Below are 19814 nucleotides of genomic sequence, written 5' to 3'. Positions count from 1 at the left end.
CTTATAAGCGACAGATCTATCGCGCCATGCAGACTTGCCGGCACTTTTGGAGGGCTTCGGATAACAAAGCTGCTCACTGAGATTTTTTTTGTTTGAAAGGAGAGGAAAGGGTGGGGGGACCAAAAAAATCAGCCGAGGAACCAAGATCAAGAAATCATCTGTGAAAAGACGCAGGTAGCCTGCCCATTTTGGTTTGAAGCAACTATTTTAGAGTTATTTTGTTGTAGATTTTTGCTCAAAATTGTTTGACGGATGAGCGATATTTAATTGTGAAAATGTTTGTATTTGCCATTGCACATGGCAGTGGCATTAGCTGACACGCCTTAAAATGCTGGGAATTCGGAATCCAGCCTCACATAGCAACATTAAAGGGTTTTAAATTTGGTGGGAAAGTCATTCATTAATAGACCCACAAAAAAAGTATCAAGAATCCATACAAAAAAAAGATTCAGAAAGCCTGCCTTTTTGATTTCAAATTGATACTTTTGGTAATGACAAACTTGTCCTGGAGATTTTGTTTGTTTGCTACCAAATGTGAACCATGTACTGTTTACTCCTTAGATATCCAAAACTGGTTGGCGAAGGCGTCGAGTTTTTGCCATTGCATGTGGGCGGCGCATGTAAGCTGCTCACTGAATCAAGTTGTGACTTAGAAAGGTTAACTTGAGTTTCTCAAATCAGCACCATCCCACTTTACATGCTGATAGGTCGAGCGCAAAAAACTCCTAATATGGATCAATTCACACACATGGATATATGGACTAGTAAATTGAGATTTTTGCATCATTTACTCGGAACAAAAGTAGATGAATACTTTTTTTCTATTTTGTCAACTAATTATAGCACTTTATAAGGCATGAAAGCATGTTTACTGTCAACAGAAGCGCATGATAGATGACTGTGACGGAGTCAATCAACACAGAAAGGTCATAGCGTACATTTTTCACATAGTGTTTTCATATTTTTACTAGAATGTTATTGTTCAAATTCTTAAAAAATACAAATTATTATATTTTTTATTAAGTATTGATTTTCTACAAAATTCCAATAAGCATTGAGGATTAATTGATTCATTATTGATTCATTATTGATTGACTCTTGCTATCTCTTTCCAAAATGTGGTGAAAATAATTGTTTTTACATATTCCCGCTAACAAACAGCAGCAGTCGGCGATAGTCCATCGCCCATCCATGCCATACATTTGTTAGCATTGAACAAACAAGACCTAACATTTCAAGAAAACATGAATAGACCCGACTCCTCCACGATTGCGCCAATTAACTCATTTACTCCCAAAAACGTATAAATACGTTCTATTTTAAATGTCACCATGCTCCCAAAGATGTATTTATACGTTTTGGCTTTGATGCAGCCTCTGAACTGAAATGAATGCTTGAAGCAATGGTAGTTATTACAAAAACTGTCAGCAGATGGCATCAGAGTATAAGAGATCAAAAAGCTCTTTTCCCCACTATTTTAAACATATTTGTGAATAATGATGAAACTTGGTCATATTCTAATGCTAACTGATGCAAAAATGGAAACAGAAAGAAATACTTTTTTTTTCCTGATGAAAGAAGAGGCTCTAATCTCTCCATGTTTTTATCGCAATAGGACACAATATTCTATGGACCGTGCAAAATCAGTCAAAATCCAGTAAAAGAGCGAAAATGTCCTTGGAGTGAATGAGTTAATAATACAGAGGTGTCGCCCCAAACTCCTCCCCACCCTGTCCCGCCTTCCCCTTTGCTCCACCGTTCCTCTTGTTTTTCCGATGGGGCGCCCAGGATGATGTCCGGCGTCCAGCCGGGAAACTCCTCTCCGCGGACAACGCCTTCAATCTGTTTCAGAGCTGCAATTCAATTATCTCACCGGGGTCCATGCTCAGCCACTCGTGAACGGGTGTGTGAGCAAAGGGGGGATGAAGGTACGCACGTGGAGGGAGAGGTAGTAGATCGGGGGCGGGAGTGTTGGGTCGGACTGCTCATGGGCGCAAAACCACATCAACACAGATACGGATTTAAACGTTGCTTTTTCTTGTGCCATTAGCTTCAGCTTTACAATCGCTCGAGGGATGTCAGGGCCTGATAACGATAATCACCGTGGTAAGCCAAAGGCAGGGAGATTAAGCCTACCATAGCGCCCCGACAAAATCCCCCCCACCCCCTAAGCTCTGCTAAAGATCTTGGTTGAAAGAGAAAACTAAGAAAGCACTGAGTCCTGAAAATGGGCTGATGAAATGAATTTTTGAGGCAAATGTTAGTTGTATATTACAAACAGAAATCACGTCAATCACTTTCATTTCCAACCTCTGCCAAAACATAATAATAAATACTCAAATTTGTAATTTAGCAGTGCAAATCTGTCTCACGTGCATGCTTATAATTGGGCATCAGTCAGACTGGTCCTCTAGGACAAGTCTGTCAAAGACCCCAAAATGGCTGCTGAGAGCAAAGCTGAGAAATACGACAAGGAAGTAAAACCTAAAATAATCCACTGAGTCCATCTATTTTTTATGAATTTTCATTTAGACCCGGAGAACGCCTCTTGCAGCGATCAATAGATCAAGCTGCTGTCGCGGTGTTGCACCTGGGGGGGCGTGGGGGCGCCTTATAACGCCCATGGGAAAGCAGCGGGGGACTAGATCAAAAGGTGGGCAACACCCCCTACTATATTCTCCCAACACATAAGCCAATTTCCTGCAGATCACAAGACGGCAATAACTGGAAATGCACTTAAATGGAAGTTGAAGATGTACTCGGGGCGGCGGAGGTGCTTAAAGGAACACAAAGACCCGTTGTGTCGTTAGATTCGCAAGTACAGTAAATTAAACCACAGCCACAACCACAAAAAAAAAAAAAAAAAGCCATTGCGGTGGAATTATGTTTCTCATACAAAGTCCCGCAAAGCCTGGGGTCCCTGAGCCCCTTTGGAAGCCCACCTGAAGTTCTTCTTCAAAGGTCATTTGATCTAAGGATAACATTTTTTGCCTGTCACTCATGAATGACACAACCCAAGCAACCTGGGTTAAAAAAAAATATCCATTACGACTTTGATCCCCCTACTGGTGGATTTACGTCCAGGTTTTGAGACCTGCCAACAAAAGACTGCCCGTGCTTTTACCCTCCTATCAAAGCTCTGGGGTCCATCAAAAAATGGCCGACTCAAAGCACAGTGGTCGACTTCCTAATCAATTTCATGCTTGAGTCCTTGAGATTTTTTTGTGAGTCTTGTTATGATCGTGACCAAAAAACACAAATGTGCTATCGATGAAACTGGCGTCGGGCCTATTTTTTCAAAATGTCTAACTGATGGACCCCAGGAAAAGGTGAAAATAGCCCTAAAATAACAAGTACAAAACATAGTTGTCGTCTTCCTGTTCAGTTTGGATCCTTGAGCCTTTTTTGTGCGTCCTGTTTTGATGTCCCGGCTAAGAAACTGTTGTTCGGGAGACAATCTTCTCCAGCTTATCAGTGGGCGCTATTGAATGAGTTTTGGGGTTTTGCATTTAGAATCACTTAAATACATACATTTTCAGCTGGATAGGCGTACTTGCCAAACTTGGTGATTTTCTGGACATGATGAGGCCTCCAACATTTCACTTCAATGTTATTTCTACAACGCCAAACCACCAACAGAATTTGTCTTTGCGCACTTCACACATGGTAAAGGTCTAAGACCGCACTCCTCGCATATTTAAACACTAACTGAACCTCAACCGAACGCAGCATGAGGAAGCATCAGGCAAATGAGGCAAGGAATAACTCCCTCTTGGGAAGAAACCTCAAGCAGACTCGACTCAATAAAACGCAGGGCGATGCATTTGGCGGATGACTCATCCAAAACTTTTCCAAAAAGGCTTTTGTACCATCTAAACTAAAACCTAATCAAGATAAAATAAAGGTCAAATTAAAAACATTTAAAAAAACTACGTGTGCCAAAACATTTGTTATTACCAGGCAGTTCCTTTGGAGGAGCCTTTCACTTATGTCATTAACTCATTCACTCCCAGCCATTTTCACAGAAGCAGTCCCGTTCGCTCCCGGCTGTTTTACTGGATTTTGACTGATTTTGCAAGGCCCACAGAATATTGTGTTTTATGGCTATAAAAGCATGGAACCTATCAAAAGAAAGATTAAAGTCTCTTCTTTCATCAGGAAAAAAAAGTATGTGTCTATCTGTTTCTGTTTTGCAGCAATTAGCATTAGAAGAGAGCTAAGTTTCATCAGTTTTCACAAATGTATTTAAAATTGTAAGTAATTGAGCTTTTTTTCTACATGGCCCTGGTTGATCTCCTTTGCTCTGCTGCCACCTGCTGGCCGTTTGTGTAATAACTACCATTTCTGCAACCGTTCTTTGCAGTTGAGAGGCTGAATCAAAGCCTTCTGTATGCTCTAGCATAAAAAAAACAACAAAACAAAACAAAAAAAAACGTATAAATACGTCTTTGGGACACTTAGAACATTAAAAAAAACGTATTTATACGTTATTGGGAGCAAATGAGTTAAGGAATTCTGACTGGTTATTGTCAGTAACTGTGAGCTTCCGTCAATAACAGGAAGAGACGAGAGACAGAAGTGCCCACATCTGGTTTTAAAAGAATCCATGTCATTTTTTTAATTTTCAAATTGCTTAAATGAAGCAATATATTCCACAGTTGCTGCAGTTTCATTCTTGAAAGCAAACTAAGCGATTTTATCATGTATAGCAAAAACAGGGGATCCAATTGGTCCATAAACAAAGGGAAATTCAAACACCCGTCTTTTTTTTTTAAACCTCAAATGAGAACCAATTTCAGCTCCAAACGTACTGAATTGCCCTCCAAGTAATCATTTCTTTTCCTTGACCTCCTCTCATTTCTTATAAATAGCAGGAAAAAAAATATGTAAACAATCATTCAAACCAAATGGCTTCCATTTTCTCGGCAGAAACAAATGAAGGGAAGCAAGATTCTGGACTCACATGCCACTTCCAAGGAGGCGTTGCGGCTGACGGCCTCGCCCAGGTAGTTGCGGGCCACGCACACGTAGGCGCCCTCGTCGGGCTTGCTCCGCCGCCCGTGCACGATGCGCAGGAAGAAGAGCGAGCCGCTGGGCAGCAGCATGCGGTGCGAGCGCGGGTCGTCCTTGTCCGTCTCCACCCGCTCGCCATCCTTGTACCACTCCACGGTGGGCGTGGGCCGGCCCTCCGCTTTGCAGTTGAGGGTGGCCGGCTCGCCCTTGGACACGATCAGGTCAGACGGGTGCTCCGCGATCCGGGGCGGCGAGTCCTCCTGGCGCAGACGGGATCCTGGAGGAAAATAGTTTGAAATGGGATTTAATGTACAAGAAACATTAAAGAATTGACACATGGTTTTATGTCAAAATGGAAGGAATAAACTACAAATACTTTGTCAGTGTACCAGTGTGGATTTTTGGTATAAGCACTTTGGAGTAGAGGCTAACATTTCCCTTGGGATGGGAATCAAGCTGAGCTTTAACTCTTTTACTGCCACAAAAAAACTTAAATATGACAAAGGCTTTGATCATTTAGGTCATCCTTGAAAACGTTCTATTTCCTCAGATTTTGTTGTGTTTCATTGTAATTTCATACACCGACAGCCCATTGAAAAGAGAATGCTGCCATCTGTTGGCCATAGTTAGTGAGTGTTTTTGATTCCACAACCCATTGACCAGGCAGCGCTCCACTTAGACATTGCACTGATTAAAAAAAAAAGTAGTTGACGTCATTTAACGTTTATGGCGGCATACATCGTGATTTTACTAATCATTATTAAACATTTTTGGGACAGAACAGGATAAAAAGTTCATGGGAGAAGACATGAGTGGGATTGTCGAGCAGGACGGGAAAAAATAGAATAACTCGGACTGATGTTTTTTTGTTTTGTTTTAATGTAACTGATCAGTGAACAATTGCTGTTGATGCTGAAATCAAGAGGATTTGGACAATTTAAAATTAAAAAAATGGTTCCAAATGATTACTCGATTATGAAAATAGTTAATTAATTTGATAATTGATTACTTGTCAATTAATTGATTAATTTTCACATCTCTACAATGTTCTTGTTACTTTTTTCAACTTTTGTGGATGTAAACAGTCTCTTGGGTGAATTCAAGCGTTGTGAGTGACTCAAAATGTCAAAAAAGTGACAGTACATCACCAGTGCTCGCCCTCCACGAATACATATTTTTTGTTGGACAAATGATTGTTACCACAACTCACTAACTCACTAAGCAACACTTTACTATGGGTTAGGCAATGCATGAAAAAAAAAAAAAAAACACACATAGCAGATCCTTTAATCAGCATTTGAACCCGGACAAAAAGCAACCATCTGCTGTTCTCGACGCTACAAGCGCAAGCTTGTGGATAATTGGACCCAAGGGTGACCAGCGAGCACGGGCATAAAAAGTGCCCACATCGCTACTACGTACACAAAAGAAATGAGAAATTTTACGAGGAAGAGCAAACAAGTCAAAAACTGTTGAGTCCACCATTGCGGAGATCGGCGTGTGATGTGAATATTTATGCTGAGGGTCTCGGCTCGTGTCAAACGTTAATCCACCCCCCGGGGGCGGCGAACCTTGCCCTACTCCCATTTTTATTAGGGCTGGCGGAGGGTGAGCGCTCGGGGTCTGGCAGTTAAGATAATACTTGGAGTCTTGGATGCTGTGTGAGTTCTGCGTGCATGTGTGTCCAGGCCCTGTGACGCTGTAACATATTTAAATGGCGCAAGAAGCCAGGGCAGCCGTTCAACAATCAAAGTGCCGGGGGTCCGCCATCAAACGGTTGAGGTCATAAAAGAGAAACGGAGCGCTTTAAACTTGGGAATTGTTGGATTCGGTTGCCAGCCAAAATGTTAATACCCTTCTGTTATGTTGCAGGTCAAACTGACTGCAAAAAAAAAAAATGTAGTTAGTGTCTTATTTCACACCAATTTACGCACAAACATAAAGTGCGGATAATATCTCCAATTTTCATTAAATAATAATAATAATAATAAGAATCTATATTTTATGGTATGGGTCAAATTGACCCATTTAATGTTTAAGACATAAAAGGGGCATGTGCAATGAAAATTATTCATTTGACCTATTTTCAATGAAATGGTGAAATTAATTGTTGAACAGAAAACGATATTTGTTCAGATATTTCTGAACCTTTGAGATATAACACACCGGGTCAAATTGATCAAGCAGCATTACTGCTGTTTCTCGGAAACAAATGTCACAGAAGCAACTATAAGAATACAGTTTGCATAAACCTCACTGATTTTATTGTTCAAATTTGATGAATTCACAAAAAAAATGTTATTAAAGAAATTAGTGAGTCTAGGAGTAGTAGTTGCACTTTTTTGAATGGTTAATCTGGCAACTGGTCACACTGACCATAGAAATTTTTGGGGGGTTGCACAGAAACAAAACATAATAGATCAAGCATGTTGTCTCGATATTAGCTGTTGTATCGGTACAACAAAACAACCTTGATGTTATGTTGAAGGTCAAACTGACCTGTTTTAAAGTTTAAGAAAAGAAAAGTGAAAAGGAAAAGGGAAGGGAAACTTTTTTTTGATCATTAACCTTGCCGTGGGTCAAATTGACCTGGGACCATTATTGCTCTTTTTCTGCCAAACTAATGTAACAAAAGCGTTAAGAGGCATCAAATATGTAAAAAATTGATTTAATTTGTGGGAGGTAACCACATTCACAAAAAAAACATCTACGAAAAAGACAGAAAAAAGATATGTACATTCAGGCAATGGGTCACTTTGATTCGGAAACACAAAGATACAAAAATAATATGAGGGCAAAGGGTAGGTAGGCAAAGTTTAGAGATTTTAAAAAGTAAAAAACATAATAATAATAATAAAATATGGATGAAAATGTTTTGATCTCACAAAGAAACTAGCATAAAATTAGGACTAGCGTGCTTTGTCCTGTAATTAGTTGTTGCATCTGTGCGTGTCATTGAGCCCCGTTGACGAACGCGCCCTTCCCTGAGGGAGGCAACACAGCAGCCTAATAGGATGCAGTCTACCACGTCCACCATTGTGCCTACGTCAGGGCTAATCTCAAAATGGAGTGGAGGAGGAAAAACCAAGGTGGGAAAGGCCAGCGCTTTGTTAGGCTTGCTATGCACATGTAGCGCGAGCCCATCCACTTAAATCTCCCTGGGGGGCAGCGAGGGACTGGCTGCGCTCTCCCCAATCGTTTCAGTCCGTCAGGTCTGCTTGGATGCGCATTCAAACTCCAGCGTTTCTCTTCAAAAGAGGGATCCGCCGTCAGGCGGTGGCATATTGACCCGTGAACAGAAGGTAGTCTGTACTCCCGTCTGCCTAATTTGTGCTAATTCCTCCCATTTCCCTGCCAATTGATTGGCGATCAGGCCTGCTCGCTTGCTAAATGGGGCCTCAGACGAGGCTTCCGAGAGCGCTTGCATCCTTTAATCCAAACACCGTTCAAAACGGACGCAGAGGTACAGAAAGTAACATCAAGTTGAATCTGTTTGCCCCAAATTTCACAAGGTCTTCCTTGTATTTACACTAAGACCAGGATCTTGTTTGAACCTTAACAACAGCAACCCAGTTTGTCTTCTACGTCTAATTTGTTCGACCATGTGTCTGTTTCTATTCTGTGGGGATTTGCAAAAACCTGACAGAGCTTTGATTGACTGGCAGTCATTCCAGGGTAAAAGACACCTATTGGCCAAAGACACCTTAGATAAGCTCCAGTGACCCACAACCCTAATGAGGACAACACTAAACACAATGGATCCATGGCCAGATATTGTCACAAGTGATAAATCCAAAGCAACTGGACTTGTCATTGTGCAGTTTCTTTACGGCTAGGCTGAATCCCCCATTATCCTCCAATCAAGTCAAATCTAAAAGGTAAGCAGAGCTGAAGTCTTTACACAGATTAGCGTTCACTTCTGAAAAGCGGGACACGCGCAAATATTAGCATAGCTGGTGGAAGTGAACTTGCATGTGCCACATGCTACATTCAAGTACACGCCGGTGGCTCAATCAGGAAGTGCTGCCTCCACAAGTGAAAATACAATCCATGCTTTCATGTTTACATGGCTTCATTGGAGCTGGCTTTTTTTCTTCAGACTCTGAACTGAAAATGTGACAATTCTTGATTCTTAGGCTATTTGGACAAAAGCATGAAATAGACTTGTGATTAAGACATCTGGAAACTGTTCAAATACAAAATATGGCACATTCAAACACAAACGTGAGTCCCGCCTTGTCAATCCTGCTCTCGTTACATTAAACGCCGAGTATGTTGCTCTTTTTTAATGCGATCACGGCTGCCGTGTAATCAAGTGCTCTCTGAGTTTAAGGCGAGTGCACTTCACCGGGTCTCAAGGCACACACCCTCTAATCAAAACACGGGGTCTCCCTAACCCTACACACACACACACACACACACACACACCCAACCACTAAGCTAAAGCCCCTCTGTTTGCAATAACACAAGTGATAGTTTCACAGCCAGGCATCCACCACTGCGAGGAAAACAGGAGTCCACAGACGAACAGATAGCTAATGAAATCAGAGGCGGATTACTGAAGCAGAAGCCTGCCTTTTTTTTTTTTCCCCCTTTTAGATTACTTATGTCAGCCTCATTGGAGCCTGCTGTAATTTCCCCAAGAAATACAAGAAAACAACACGCTCCAAACAAGCTTGTGGTGTTAAAGGTTGAATTGTTTTTATAAAGGCGAGTAGAAGAAAAAAAAAAAAACAGAATCTTGACCACACACAAGACGTGGTCTTTCACATTATTCCCATCACAAATTTATTCATGTGTGCAACAGAAGTCGCTGAACCTTTGATGATCTTTTTCTAATTATTTTCATTAGTTCCCAGGAGAAATTTGAGCCCACCGAGTAAAAAAAAAAAAATCAATAGGCAAGCGCTGGCCTCCGACAGAGCATAAAAATGAAGGAAGGGCTCCCTTAAGACGACATGTGATCACAGGTAACCAATAGAAACCACAACTCAACACCGTGACCCGAAATGTACATAAAAGAAGTGAAATCCAGATGATGTGGCTGCTGAAATTACATGCATGGAGCAAAAACCCAACAAGAATCAGGAATAGCTCAAAGTTTGTCAAAGGGAATATCTGATGGACTTCTACACGCCGCCTCCTCCCCCATCCGTCTTCCACCAGACTCAAATCCGTCATGTCACTGCGGAAGGAAGCGGCGATGGCAAAAGAATGACGTTCTTGACCATGCGTGACTCTGAAGCAGTCCGCCATGACGCTTCAACGAGACGGGTCGCTAACCTGAGATTCATCTTCCCAGCTTGTCAACAGCGTATGAACTGGACTATATTCCTGTACTGGACTGCGTTTGAGGAATATTACCTCACTTTATTCTTATTGATACTTATGCAGACTTTTGATAGGATTTGTTGTGTCATTGCCCTCACAGACCTTCTAGTATTTCCTCTATAGATCTATACACTGCAAGCAAGCATGAGGGTAATTCAAGAAGATACACTCATCACATCCTGCTTGCCTCCCAACAACGATCAGATAGAGTTGCACTCAGACGGTGTATTTCTGGCCAACGAAATATTGACTTGGTGACAGAGTTTGTTTGCCCTCTTTTTGCTCACGACGGTTGGAATTTATTCCCGGAGACGCATGTGGGAAAGACAAGATCTGATTCTTGCATTTTAGCATGCTCCGGGTTATTTAACTCTCACTCATCCTTCTCAGTTGCAAGCTTGATGTGATCTGCTTTTGAAGCGATTTGGACCATCTGCGTTTCCATTGACGAGATGTTTAAGAGTGCGTAACTGTAACTCAAGTTAACCATCTTACAAAGGAAATTCAGCAAAATTCATATTCTAACTTGTCATGTGTACAAAAATGTATGTATTCGTATTGTGATTGTTCAGTATGGAACATCTGTTAGAGGCACACCAAGTTCCCACATAGAACTTATTAGATAAAGGGAAGAAAGTTTAACTGTCTCATACTCTATCCACATAAACTTGGTGGCTAGCGATATGCTTTTGGGAGTTACGTCAAACTTGTTATTACTTTCGAAATAGCAACAAGAAAACTTTAAGCCTCTTACGGGATCTTCAAATGGTGCCAAAAGAAATTACAAATGCTTTGCTGTTTTATAGGTTTGCAATTTGGACTGCACAAAGTGTTACTATTGCAACTGTGTGCATCATTTTCAAAAAAAGATGTTGCACTTTCCTAAACACAAATGGCTTTTAGCTGTTGTATACAGTACTATATATTAATTTCCTGCATATGTTATTGTGTGTTTGGGATTCATTGATTTATTTACTGATTTGACTACTACCAGTTTGCAGTTGTTTACATGTTTAATTTGAAACGCTAACCGAATTGTAGCCTTTAAACCAAGGTATGTACTAAACCACAACTTTTGTTGTGTCCGACCAATACCAGTTGATAGAAATGGCATCTTTAAAGACCATCGGTGTGTCACTTGCCCTGCGATTGGCTGGCAACCAGTCCAGGGTGTGCCCCGCCTACTGCCCAAAGCCAGCTGAGATAGGCTCCAGCACCCCCTGCGACCCTTGTGAGGAATGAGCGGTCAAGAAAATGGATGGATGGATGGACGGTGTGTCACTTCAATTCTATGAGGCTGATTAAACAATAAAGCATGTGGTTTTGAATTCCAAGAATGAACGCTTAATTAAAGCCTCATTGCCAGGCCCAAGTGTGTGAATTTCTGTGATTATGTCGAACAAAAGGGGAGTGTTTACATTCCCATGCCGTTGCACTTGTGCCGTGCATGCTAACACAGCCGCGTTGGAGAAACCACACACACCGCAAAAAACTCCGAACATTAGAGCGTGTGGCTACTTGAAAGTGTTCCCCCTGTGAGAGGAGATGAATGGCATCAATTGATTCCCGCTTCTCCCTCAAGCATTGTAATCGCCTCACCTGCACTGCCGAGCACTCTGAATGGAGGAGAATGGAAACATGTATGCGCTTTATTACTTCAAGAAATAAAGCTTGCGTCAGTGACACGCATCCGTGCTACTGAGTGACTAATAGGGAGGTGCGGCGTAACGCTGTATCGCCACATGTAAATGAAGACCACATGGTACGCAGGAAACAAAATAATGAACTATTTGTTCAAGGTGCAGCCTTGTGACTGATATGAGAGATATAAGAGAACGCATTGACCTTTTTATGTTTGTACACAATAGAGCAGGGTACTTCGGGTGGCAAAAAGTTATTGACGACAGATCATTTGAATCAGGTCTGAGCTGGTTAACACAACAACAACAATGCATCCACATCGAACAGTCAGCCACTCAACCTACTTTCCCCACGCTTGGGAACAAATGGGAGAATGCTAGGTGCTAAGCTAACTTGGCCTGCAAGAGTTGTAGCAGGTTAGCTCTCGCAGCTAAGCACTGTCCTAATGCTAATCTTCGCCTCCATGGCGGCAAAGAAGCTAAAGATTTGTTTCCACTTAAACAGGAACACACCAAGCAAGAAACTAGCAACAACTAAGAAGACAGCAGGAGAAGACCGAGAATGCTAACTGCTAAGCTAATATGAAATGTAAAGTAGAAAACAAACAGAATAATCACTGAGGTGGCACTGTACATGTTTAACAAAAAGTATGTGATGCCATGGTGAAAATGCTTAAACAACAGACCCTTCCAGTTAAATAGGTACAATGGTAGAGCCAGCATTTATTTGGCCGTCGCTCTTAAACAGAACTCACCAAATTGTTAACACAGCCGTTGCTGCTTCACACATTCTGATAATCTGTGGTGACGTCAGCAATCACATTTTGACACAAAGCGCCCTGGTCAGTGAGTCTTGATGTGAAACTACACACTTTGGTCGGTATAGCACCTTGAAACTTCAACTCCCCCATCACGAATTGGTACCTTACGAAAAAGGACAGCAAGCAGCGGGTATAAGCCCATGAAAACCGTCTCAGATGTCCAGCGTGAAAGGGGCTACTGCATCTGCAAACAGCAAGTGTATTTAATCAAGCCGCTCCCCGGATGGGTGTTAGCGGATCACGCCGTTACAGCAGAACTACTTCATGGTTCAAACGTTCAAGGGCGCCATTAAGGCTTTATTCCAATTGAGAGTCTGACCAGGAGCCAGCAGATGCATTAAATCAACTCGGCCATGGTCACTCACCAAGATGCTAGTCATGAAGCAGCACTTGGAGCAGACACTTGAAGCCTCGTCATAGTCTACATACATCTTAATGAATTCATCAGCCATTGAACTAGCACCACAGATCCTCTTGAAACTTAATTGTGGACAATTTAGGAGAATTTCATGGGTCCAGATTGGGAGGGGTGGGGGGGTGGGGGGGTGGGGGTCATGTTCTCTTCCATCTGTGCCCCAGTTTACAAAGCAAGGTCCCTAAACTCCTTCGGGATCAACTACAACGGTCCACAACTTTTCCTCCCATTGAAACTACTCATTCGCAAGGTTTTACTGTGTTAAATGAGGCCGCCTGATGAAATGCGGCATAAATTAACACTTTGGTTACACAACAAGGCTATTGAGAAACACAGTGCCAAGGAACACGTCTGATAACCAAATGTTTCAGTTATATTGGTGACGTTAATCTTACACACCAAGAGGCTTGCCTTTAGTGATCCTCTGTCTGCACTTTTGTTGACACGTACATTTGTGATACGTCTACCTTTTGCATGAACACCAAAAAAAATGTCTGTTTGGACAGTGGCTGCCTAAAATAACCTCAAATAAAAACATCCAGCCTACAATGGCAGAATCTAGAGAAGAGAGGCTTATGCTAGAATATACAATAAGTGTGTGTGGGGGTGGGGGGTGTCACAGGTGTGTATTGTGTTAGTGCAGGTGCGTCAGAGAGGTGAGGGCACTGTGCTTCCCCACGGCGGCCTCTACCTGCACAGGTGCACGGCCGTGTTTGAATTCCTCCCTCATGACAGTTGGTAGATCCAATCGGTGCGTACGTGAGCAAAGCAAAGTTTTAGTATCTGCAAGTATACAAACTAAGTCAATGTCATATTTTTCCTTCCACAGCAGACTCTTTGTTGTTCTGTGTTCTCCTCAGAGGAGGTAAACATAAAAGATCTAAGACATTTCGAGTCTAAATTAAGTGCTTTCACACTGGCTCCCACCTAGCATTAGCATCAGAATTAGCATTCCTTTGATGAAACGCTGTTATGGTCTGTGATGTCGTAGCAGGGGTCCCTATTTGTCTATACTGTGAAATCAAACATTCTATTATGGGAAGAGAAGTCATACTGCGTCGGGAAAAAACATAATCTGAACATCAAAATTCAACGAAGTCAACCCGACAATGTCAGCATGTCCAATGTGGCGCCATACAAACAAGCGGACATTAAGAAGAACAGTCAGCAAGGTTGAGTGCCTCGAACCATATGTCTACTCCACCAACACAATGTTGCTCAGCTGTTTTTCTAAGCTGATCCTCACCTCTAAACTGGTAAATAAATGACACTTATTACAAGCACCATCATCTGAAAAGGAGCTCCAGGAGTACACTAAACAGTCAACATGCTGAGTGAGCGAGAACGTGAGAAGCCATGCTAACTGCCAAAGCTAACTGTTTGTTTTTGTTGCACTTATCTACATTGTTCAATTCCTAAAAACAATAAACTATGTTACACTTCCTAAAAAAATTATGTAAGAAGTTATATATCATTCTTTTTGTTTACACGTTACTGAGTGAGATTTTTTTGTTTGTTGGAGAATTAGGTGCAAACATTTTTTTGTTTCATTTTCTACATCATCAAAAGAGTTCCTGTTAACACAAAAGAAGCATGTTTACGCTTAGCATTTTGCTGTAACCCTTATTATTGTCGTACCATTATAGACGAATATACAAATCCATGAATCAAAATGCTATCATTAAAATGTTAACCCTCAACAGCATGCCTAAGAACGTAACTTTATCCCGTGAGATGCCAAATTGGTTATCGCCTCGCATCGTCTTAATACCTCCAGGCGACAGCCTCTGTCTGCCAAAGTTTATTGACTTTGTCTCAGTTTCGGGCAATGCCGTAACAACCTGCCAGATGTCAAACAAGTAAAGTGCCAGCACACGATGAAACCTTCCATCTTGACGTAAACTGTTTTTACAATTATAATGTACAAACAAAGGGCGGAATTTTATCAATCTAGATCAGTGGCTCTTAATCATGTTGAAGGCAGTGAACGCCACCTGTTTCCTATGCAAACTGACTGAACCCCTCTTTATTGAAAAATAAAATGTGATTTTCTTTCAATTCAAGAAAAAAGTACACAGTTTACTGGTGAACAAAATGAATGCAGCCTTTCATCAGCTCCGTTTAGTTGTGCTGGACTAGAATTGCTCAACTTGGCATTGCAAATCATGCAGTTAGGATGCTGACACGGTGACACCCATCACTTAACTCTACATTAATAGAGCACTTTAAAACAACCACAGTTGTTTTCTTAAGATGGAATCCGGCAGTCAGTTGAGACAATGAAAACAGCAGAGGCTCCAGAACTGAACCCTGTGGAACACCATATGTTCCGTTAACAGCCATAAGTCGATGACTGCGTGCACCAAATTCCCTGCAGCACAGATAGGCCGAGCAATGTAGTGTAATCACCTGCAACCAATGACAGCCAAGATGGGCATATCATCACAAAACATTTGAGTCTGGTGTGTGTCTTGACCTCCGCCGAAAACCTGAGTGACTCACCCAACCCCTGAGGTTTGAACCAAGGTTAAAGACCACTAATCTAGATCCTCCCATTCCTTTATGGAATTTTGATGTCATTGTCTGTTGTTGATTGTTCATCTTTGAAATTTTCAGTTCAATATGAATGTACAAATCAAACTGAAACTGCAATGAGGCATTCGGTCCTTTCTGGCTTCTTTCTCTGCTCTGTAAATGTCAGGGCTATGCTTCAGTGATGCTTAATAAAGCAAAGGTAAAGTGGGGGAAAAGTGGCCCAGTCCTTGCTTAAAAAAAAAAAAAAAAAAAATCAGCCATTGACATTTTCCCCTTTCTTCCACTTTGGAGAAAAGGTAAAGTCATTAGTGCGGCAACAAGGCCCAGTGTTGGCTGCCGAAACCCGAGCCTCCCTGTAGCCAGACGAGGCTATTAGCAGATCATAGGAGCTGACAGGCCGCCGTGTTACCACTCATGTCCATCCACCCAAGGACCGGCTGATTCGCACTCTTCAGTCGCTCACCTCGCCCGCCGCCGTCTTTGTTCCCGTTTCCCTCTGATCGCTTCTTTTGCCAGTCTTTGGTCTTGATCACCGCTCATGTTTTGACGCTAATCAGAGAATAAACACTCGCGGTCTTGACGAGAGCGCAGCCGACAGCGGGGAGACGAGCGTTTCCGGTGGATCTCGGGACGAAGCTTTCTCATTACGCGGCGGCCCCATTCGGGCAAATGAGCCGCCATTACAATAATGCGGTCTAAACGCGGCCCACTGATGCAGAACGATCACATTTGGGGCGCAGAGAGACACGGCAGAGGCGGCTCTCCGCAAGTGCCTCGGTCTTCACTTGGACTTGTTTTATCGGTGAGGCACTACTTGCAAGTTCGCATGACAGGCTACACAAATGTTGGACTTCAGCGTGCATCCGTGACGTTTTTCCCGGTATTGATTAAGCTGCCTGTTAAGTTGCGGGCCAAACTGACCCACTCTACAAAGTTGAGAAATGTTTGTTAGTAGGTTTTTTTTTATCTTTTTTTTTTTTTTTTTAAGCAATGGGTCCGCAATATTTAACATGGAAAAATAAAGTCTGTTCTGAAAATGTCTATGTATAGTTTTTTTTTCTTTTTTTTTTTTTCTTTGCCTAGCCCAAACCCATGTCTCATCAAAAAAATATTGCTTTGGTGCCATCTGGTGGCATTGCGGTACCAAGCACCGAGATTGAACTGAGGGGCGGAGATTTATATAGCTAGGCCATGGCCATGTCTAACAGAAAAACTAATGATTTTCCACCATCTGGTGGGTTTTACAGGCAATAACAAATGTGCTATTTGCATGACCCGGGTCAAACTGACCCAGCATCAGTAATGCCATTCCTGCGAAACAAGCGTAACCTTAGGTTTAAGTCAGCCATTTTACAAACAAGATTACACAAAGACTTTTGGCTATTGAAATTTTTAGAATTGAACATGTCCCGGGTCAAACTGACCCAGGAATATTATCATCATTCTTGTGAAATAAATGTAACAAAACGGTTTTAACATAGCTGTTTGTAGTACTTTGGCAACTCGTTGACAATGAAATACAAATTGAATGAATAACAATATTCATGATCGATCATTTTAGACATTTGGATAATAAAACAAACCCTGGGTCATTTTGACCCAGGAAATTTAACAGGAATGCTGAGAAACGAAAGGAATAGAACAGTCACGTTTGGTTGTGTTATGTACTTATTTTGTTTTGATATGATTATAGAGTTCATAGAGAGAAATAAGTGTCATTTGATTTGTTTCTGACACTATCAGATAATTGAACACAAACCGGGTCAAATTGACCCTGCATCATTATTGCAAATGAAACAGAAAGGGTTAACTACTTGGATCTCAATTATTATTTTTGATTAGACTGTCCGCAACCTCCCTCCTTTCCACATCTTCTTGTGGATTTGAGTTTCTCGCAACTCAGCATGAGTGAAAGCACGAGCCTGGCTACAAGATTGGAAGGCTGCCAAAAGATCTCCATCCAGTCATTTATCTGAAAAGTGCAGGTTTGCCACTTTTTGCATCTGTCAGCGTGACGTCAGCAGCTTCCCAGAATAGTGCAGCCACGAGGTCACAAGTGCAGGCTGCAATCCACCTGGGAAGAAGAAGCCAACCCATGCTGATGACGATCGCATTCCTACAAATAGATTTTAGATTGCCTCACTCTGTGCTTTCACTGAAATTTTGCTCTTTTTGGACTATGTTCGACCAGCGCTCCAAAAATGTGTTTTGGCCATCACACGTCACAAGATACAATGTTGGAAATGGAAGCTGTGCATTTTTGTCAGTTTTGAAGGCTTCACTTCCTCCTTTTGCCAGCCTGTCGACAAACATTACGCAGAGTGGTCCTGCTGCATGAGAATCACCTGCAGCGATGAAACCGGAATTTTGAGTAGGACTGCTATTTTCTCTTACGTGCAGCTTTCTTTTCTTAGAAGTTGTAAGCCAATGCAACTTTGGCCTCATCATCTTTGCAAAGAAGACATTTGCTTTTGCTCATGTTTGCTAGCTTGTGGGCTTACTATTTTATATATTTGAGACAAAACGTTTTGACATAGTGCAGGTGGGTACACCTGAATTTCAAACGAAAGCTTCTTTTGATCAACGATTTACCCCACAGGATTGCTGCTGTACACTGATAGCGATTACTTTGGACTGAAAATATGAGGAAATATCCATCTCCATTTAGCAACTATAAGTTACAAAGAAATAAATGGACAAAACTGTGAACAAAGGAGCTGCCTTCCACGAGTGGAGTGGCCACAGACAGCTGAAGGGGCTCAGAGGCAAAAATTAGCAATATATCTGCTCGACAGGAACCTCATTTTGATTTTTCATTGACTGTACATTCCAAAAGACAAATCTTCAAAATGGTAACATTGAGGGCTCTATTTTCACGACATACTTATGGATGAAATATGGCGAGCAGCTGTCTACCCGGCGCCGGTGTTAGACGTGGTCTGAGCAGGCGTAAGGTTCCGATCGACTTTCTGCCACCAAATTTGTCACTGGGCCAGACGCATCGCCAACACACTCCTTCTGCTGTGCCGGCATGCAAGTCGTGCTTGTCACGCTCAAATTGTGCATGTGAGGGGCGTGGCTCAGAGGGGTTAGTGTGGGGCGTGGGGGGTTAGTAAAATGAGGCTACATTCAAATCTTGCTCGCAGTTTTTTTACACTGTATACTCTGCCTTTAACATATGTGAGATTTGGCTGTGTGAAAAAGTTCAAAGTTCTCCTACTGTACCCCTTGATCTGACAGTGCCCCCGTCCCCCCCTGGCTAATTTAAGATGTAAGGCACGCCCCCCTCCGCTTGGGTCGCGGCAACATCTCCCGCTCACCTTTTCTCGCCTCGTGTGTTAATCACAGCGCCTGACGCCATTCACAAGCCTCGGCTTTGTTGCTGGAGAATACAACTCCAGACTTTTTTTTCTTTTTGTCTGCCTAAGTGGACCCTTAGAGGGGAAAACCCCTCCCTGTTCTCCCAAGGACCCCTCGGATTACTTCTGAAAAAGGACGGAAGGGGGAGGAGTGAGGAAGGGGCACATGATTAGGAAGATCCACCGCGACCGGCAATGCAATCGGGCCACTGCTTAGCAACCGGTGGCCTGACACCAAGAAAAAGTGCGAGAAAGGCTTTATTTAGTCTTTCGGATTTCAGAGCAGCATTTAAATTGTGACGACTTTTGTGGGATCCTGCATCGAGAGGTTCTTAGGACCACATAGACAGCAAACAAACTTTGCTTAATCCGCCTTTACCGGAGCAAACATGAGCGAAGAAGCAGCTGCGAGCAACAAAAGCGGCGGTTGACGGTTAAAAAACAAGCATCGGGTTTGCATTGAGCACGCAACAAAAAGCTTTGCATGAAGCGCAGAGCTCTTCTAACAAAAGCCATCGTCTCCTCGTTCTGCTGTTGCAACACGCAGGTGTTTGTGCACCAAGGTGCTGCCATGATAACGTTGACTCTTCAGTGTTTCAAAAGCAATAAAACGCATCATTCAGACAACCTGCGTGAGTCACAGTTTTCTTTCTTTGACGCTCACCTTGCTAATGTGTGAATCATATCCGAGGCGACAATT

The 19814-nt window shown here is 42.3% G+C and overlaps 1 protein-coding gene across 2 annotated transcripts in view; it reads right to left on the bottom strand.

The window, feature by feature from the left end:
* robo2 (roundabout, axon guidance receptor, homolog 2 (Drosophila)) overlaps positions 1 to 19814 on the bottom strand; it is a 366592-nt gene that overhangs the window by 187068 nt on the left and 159710 nt on the right. For both annotated transcript variants that reach the window (XM_077540592.1, XM_077540593.1), the window contains one exon: positions 4964 to 5290. In XM_077540592.1, the coding sequence (XP_077396718.1) occupies positions 4964 to 5290 (327 nt within the window). The remainder of the gene's footprint in view (positions 1 to 4963; positions 5291 to 19814) is intronic.

This window comes from Festucalex cinctus, chromosome 13, assembly GCF_051991245.1.
Source record: "Festucalex cinctus isolate MCC-2025b chromosome 13, RoL_Fcin_1.0, whole genome shotgun sequence".
Lineage (NCBI taxonomy): Eukaryota > Metazoa > Chordata > Actinopteri > Syngnathiformes > Syngnathidae > Festucalex > Festucalex cinctus.
The sequence above is the reverse complement of the archived record's forward strand: the minus strand, read 5'-3'. Positions and strand labels throughout refer to the sequence as shown.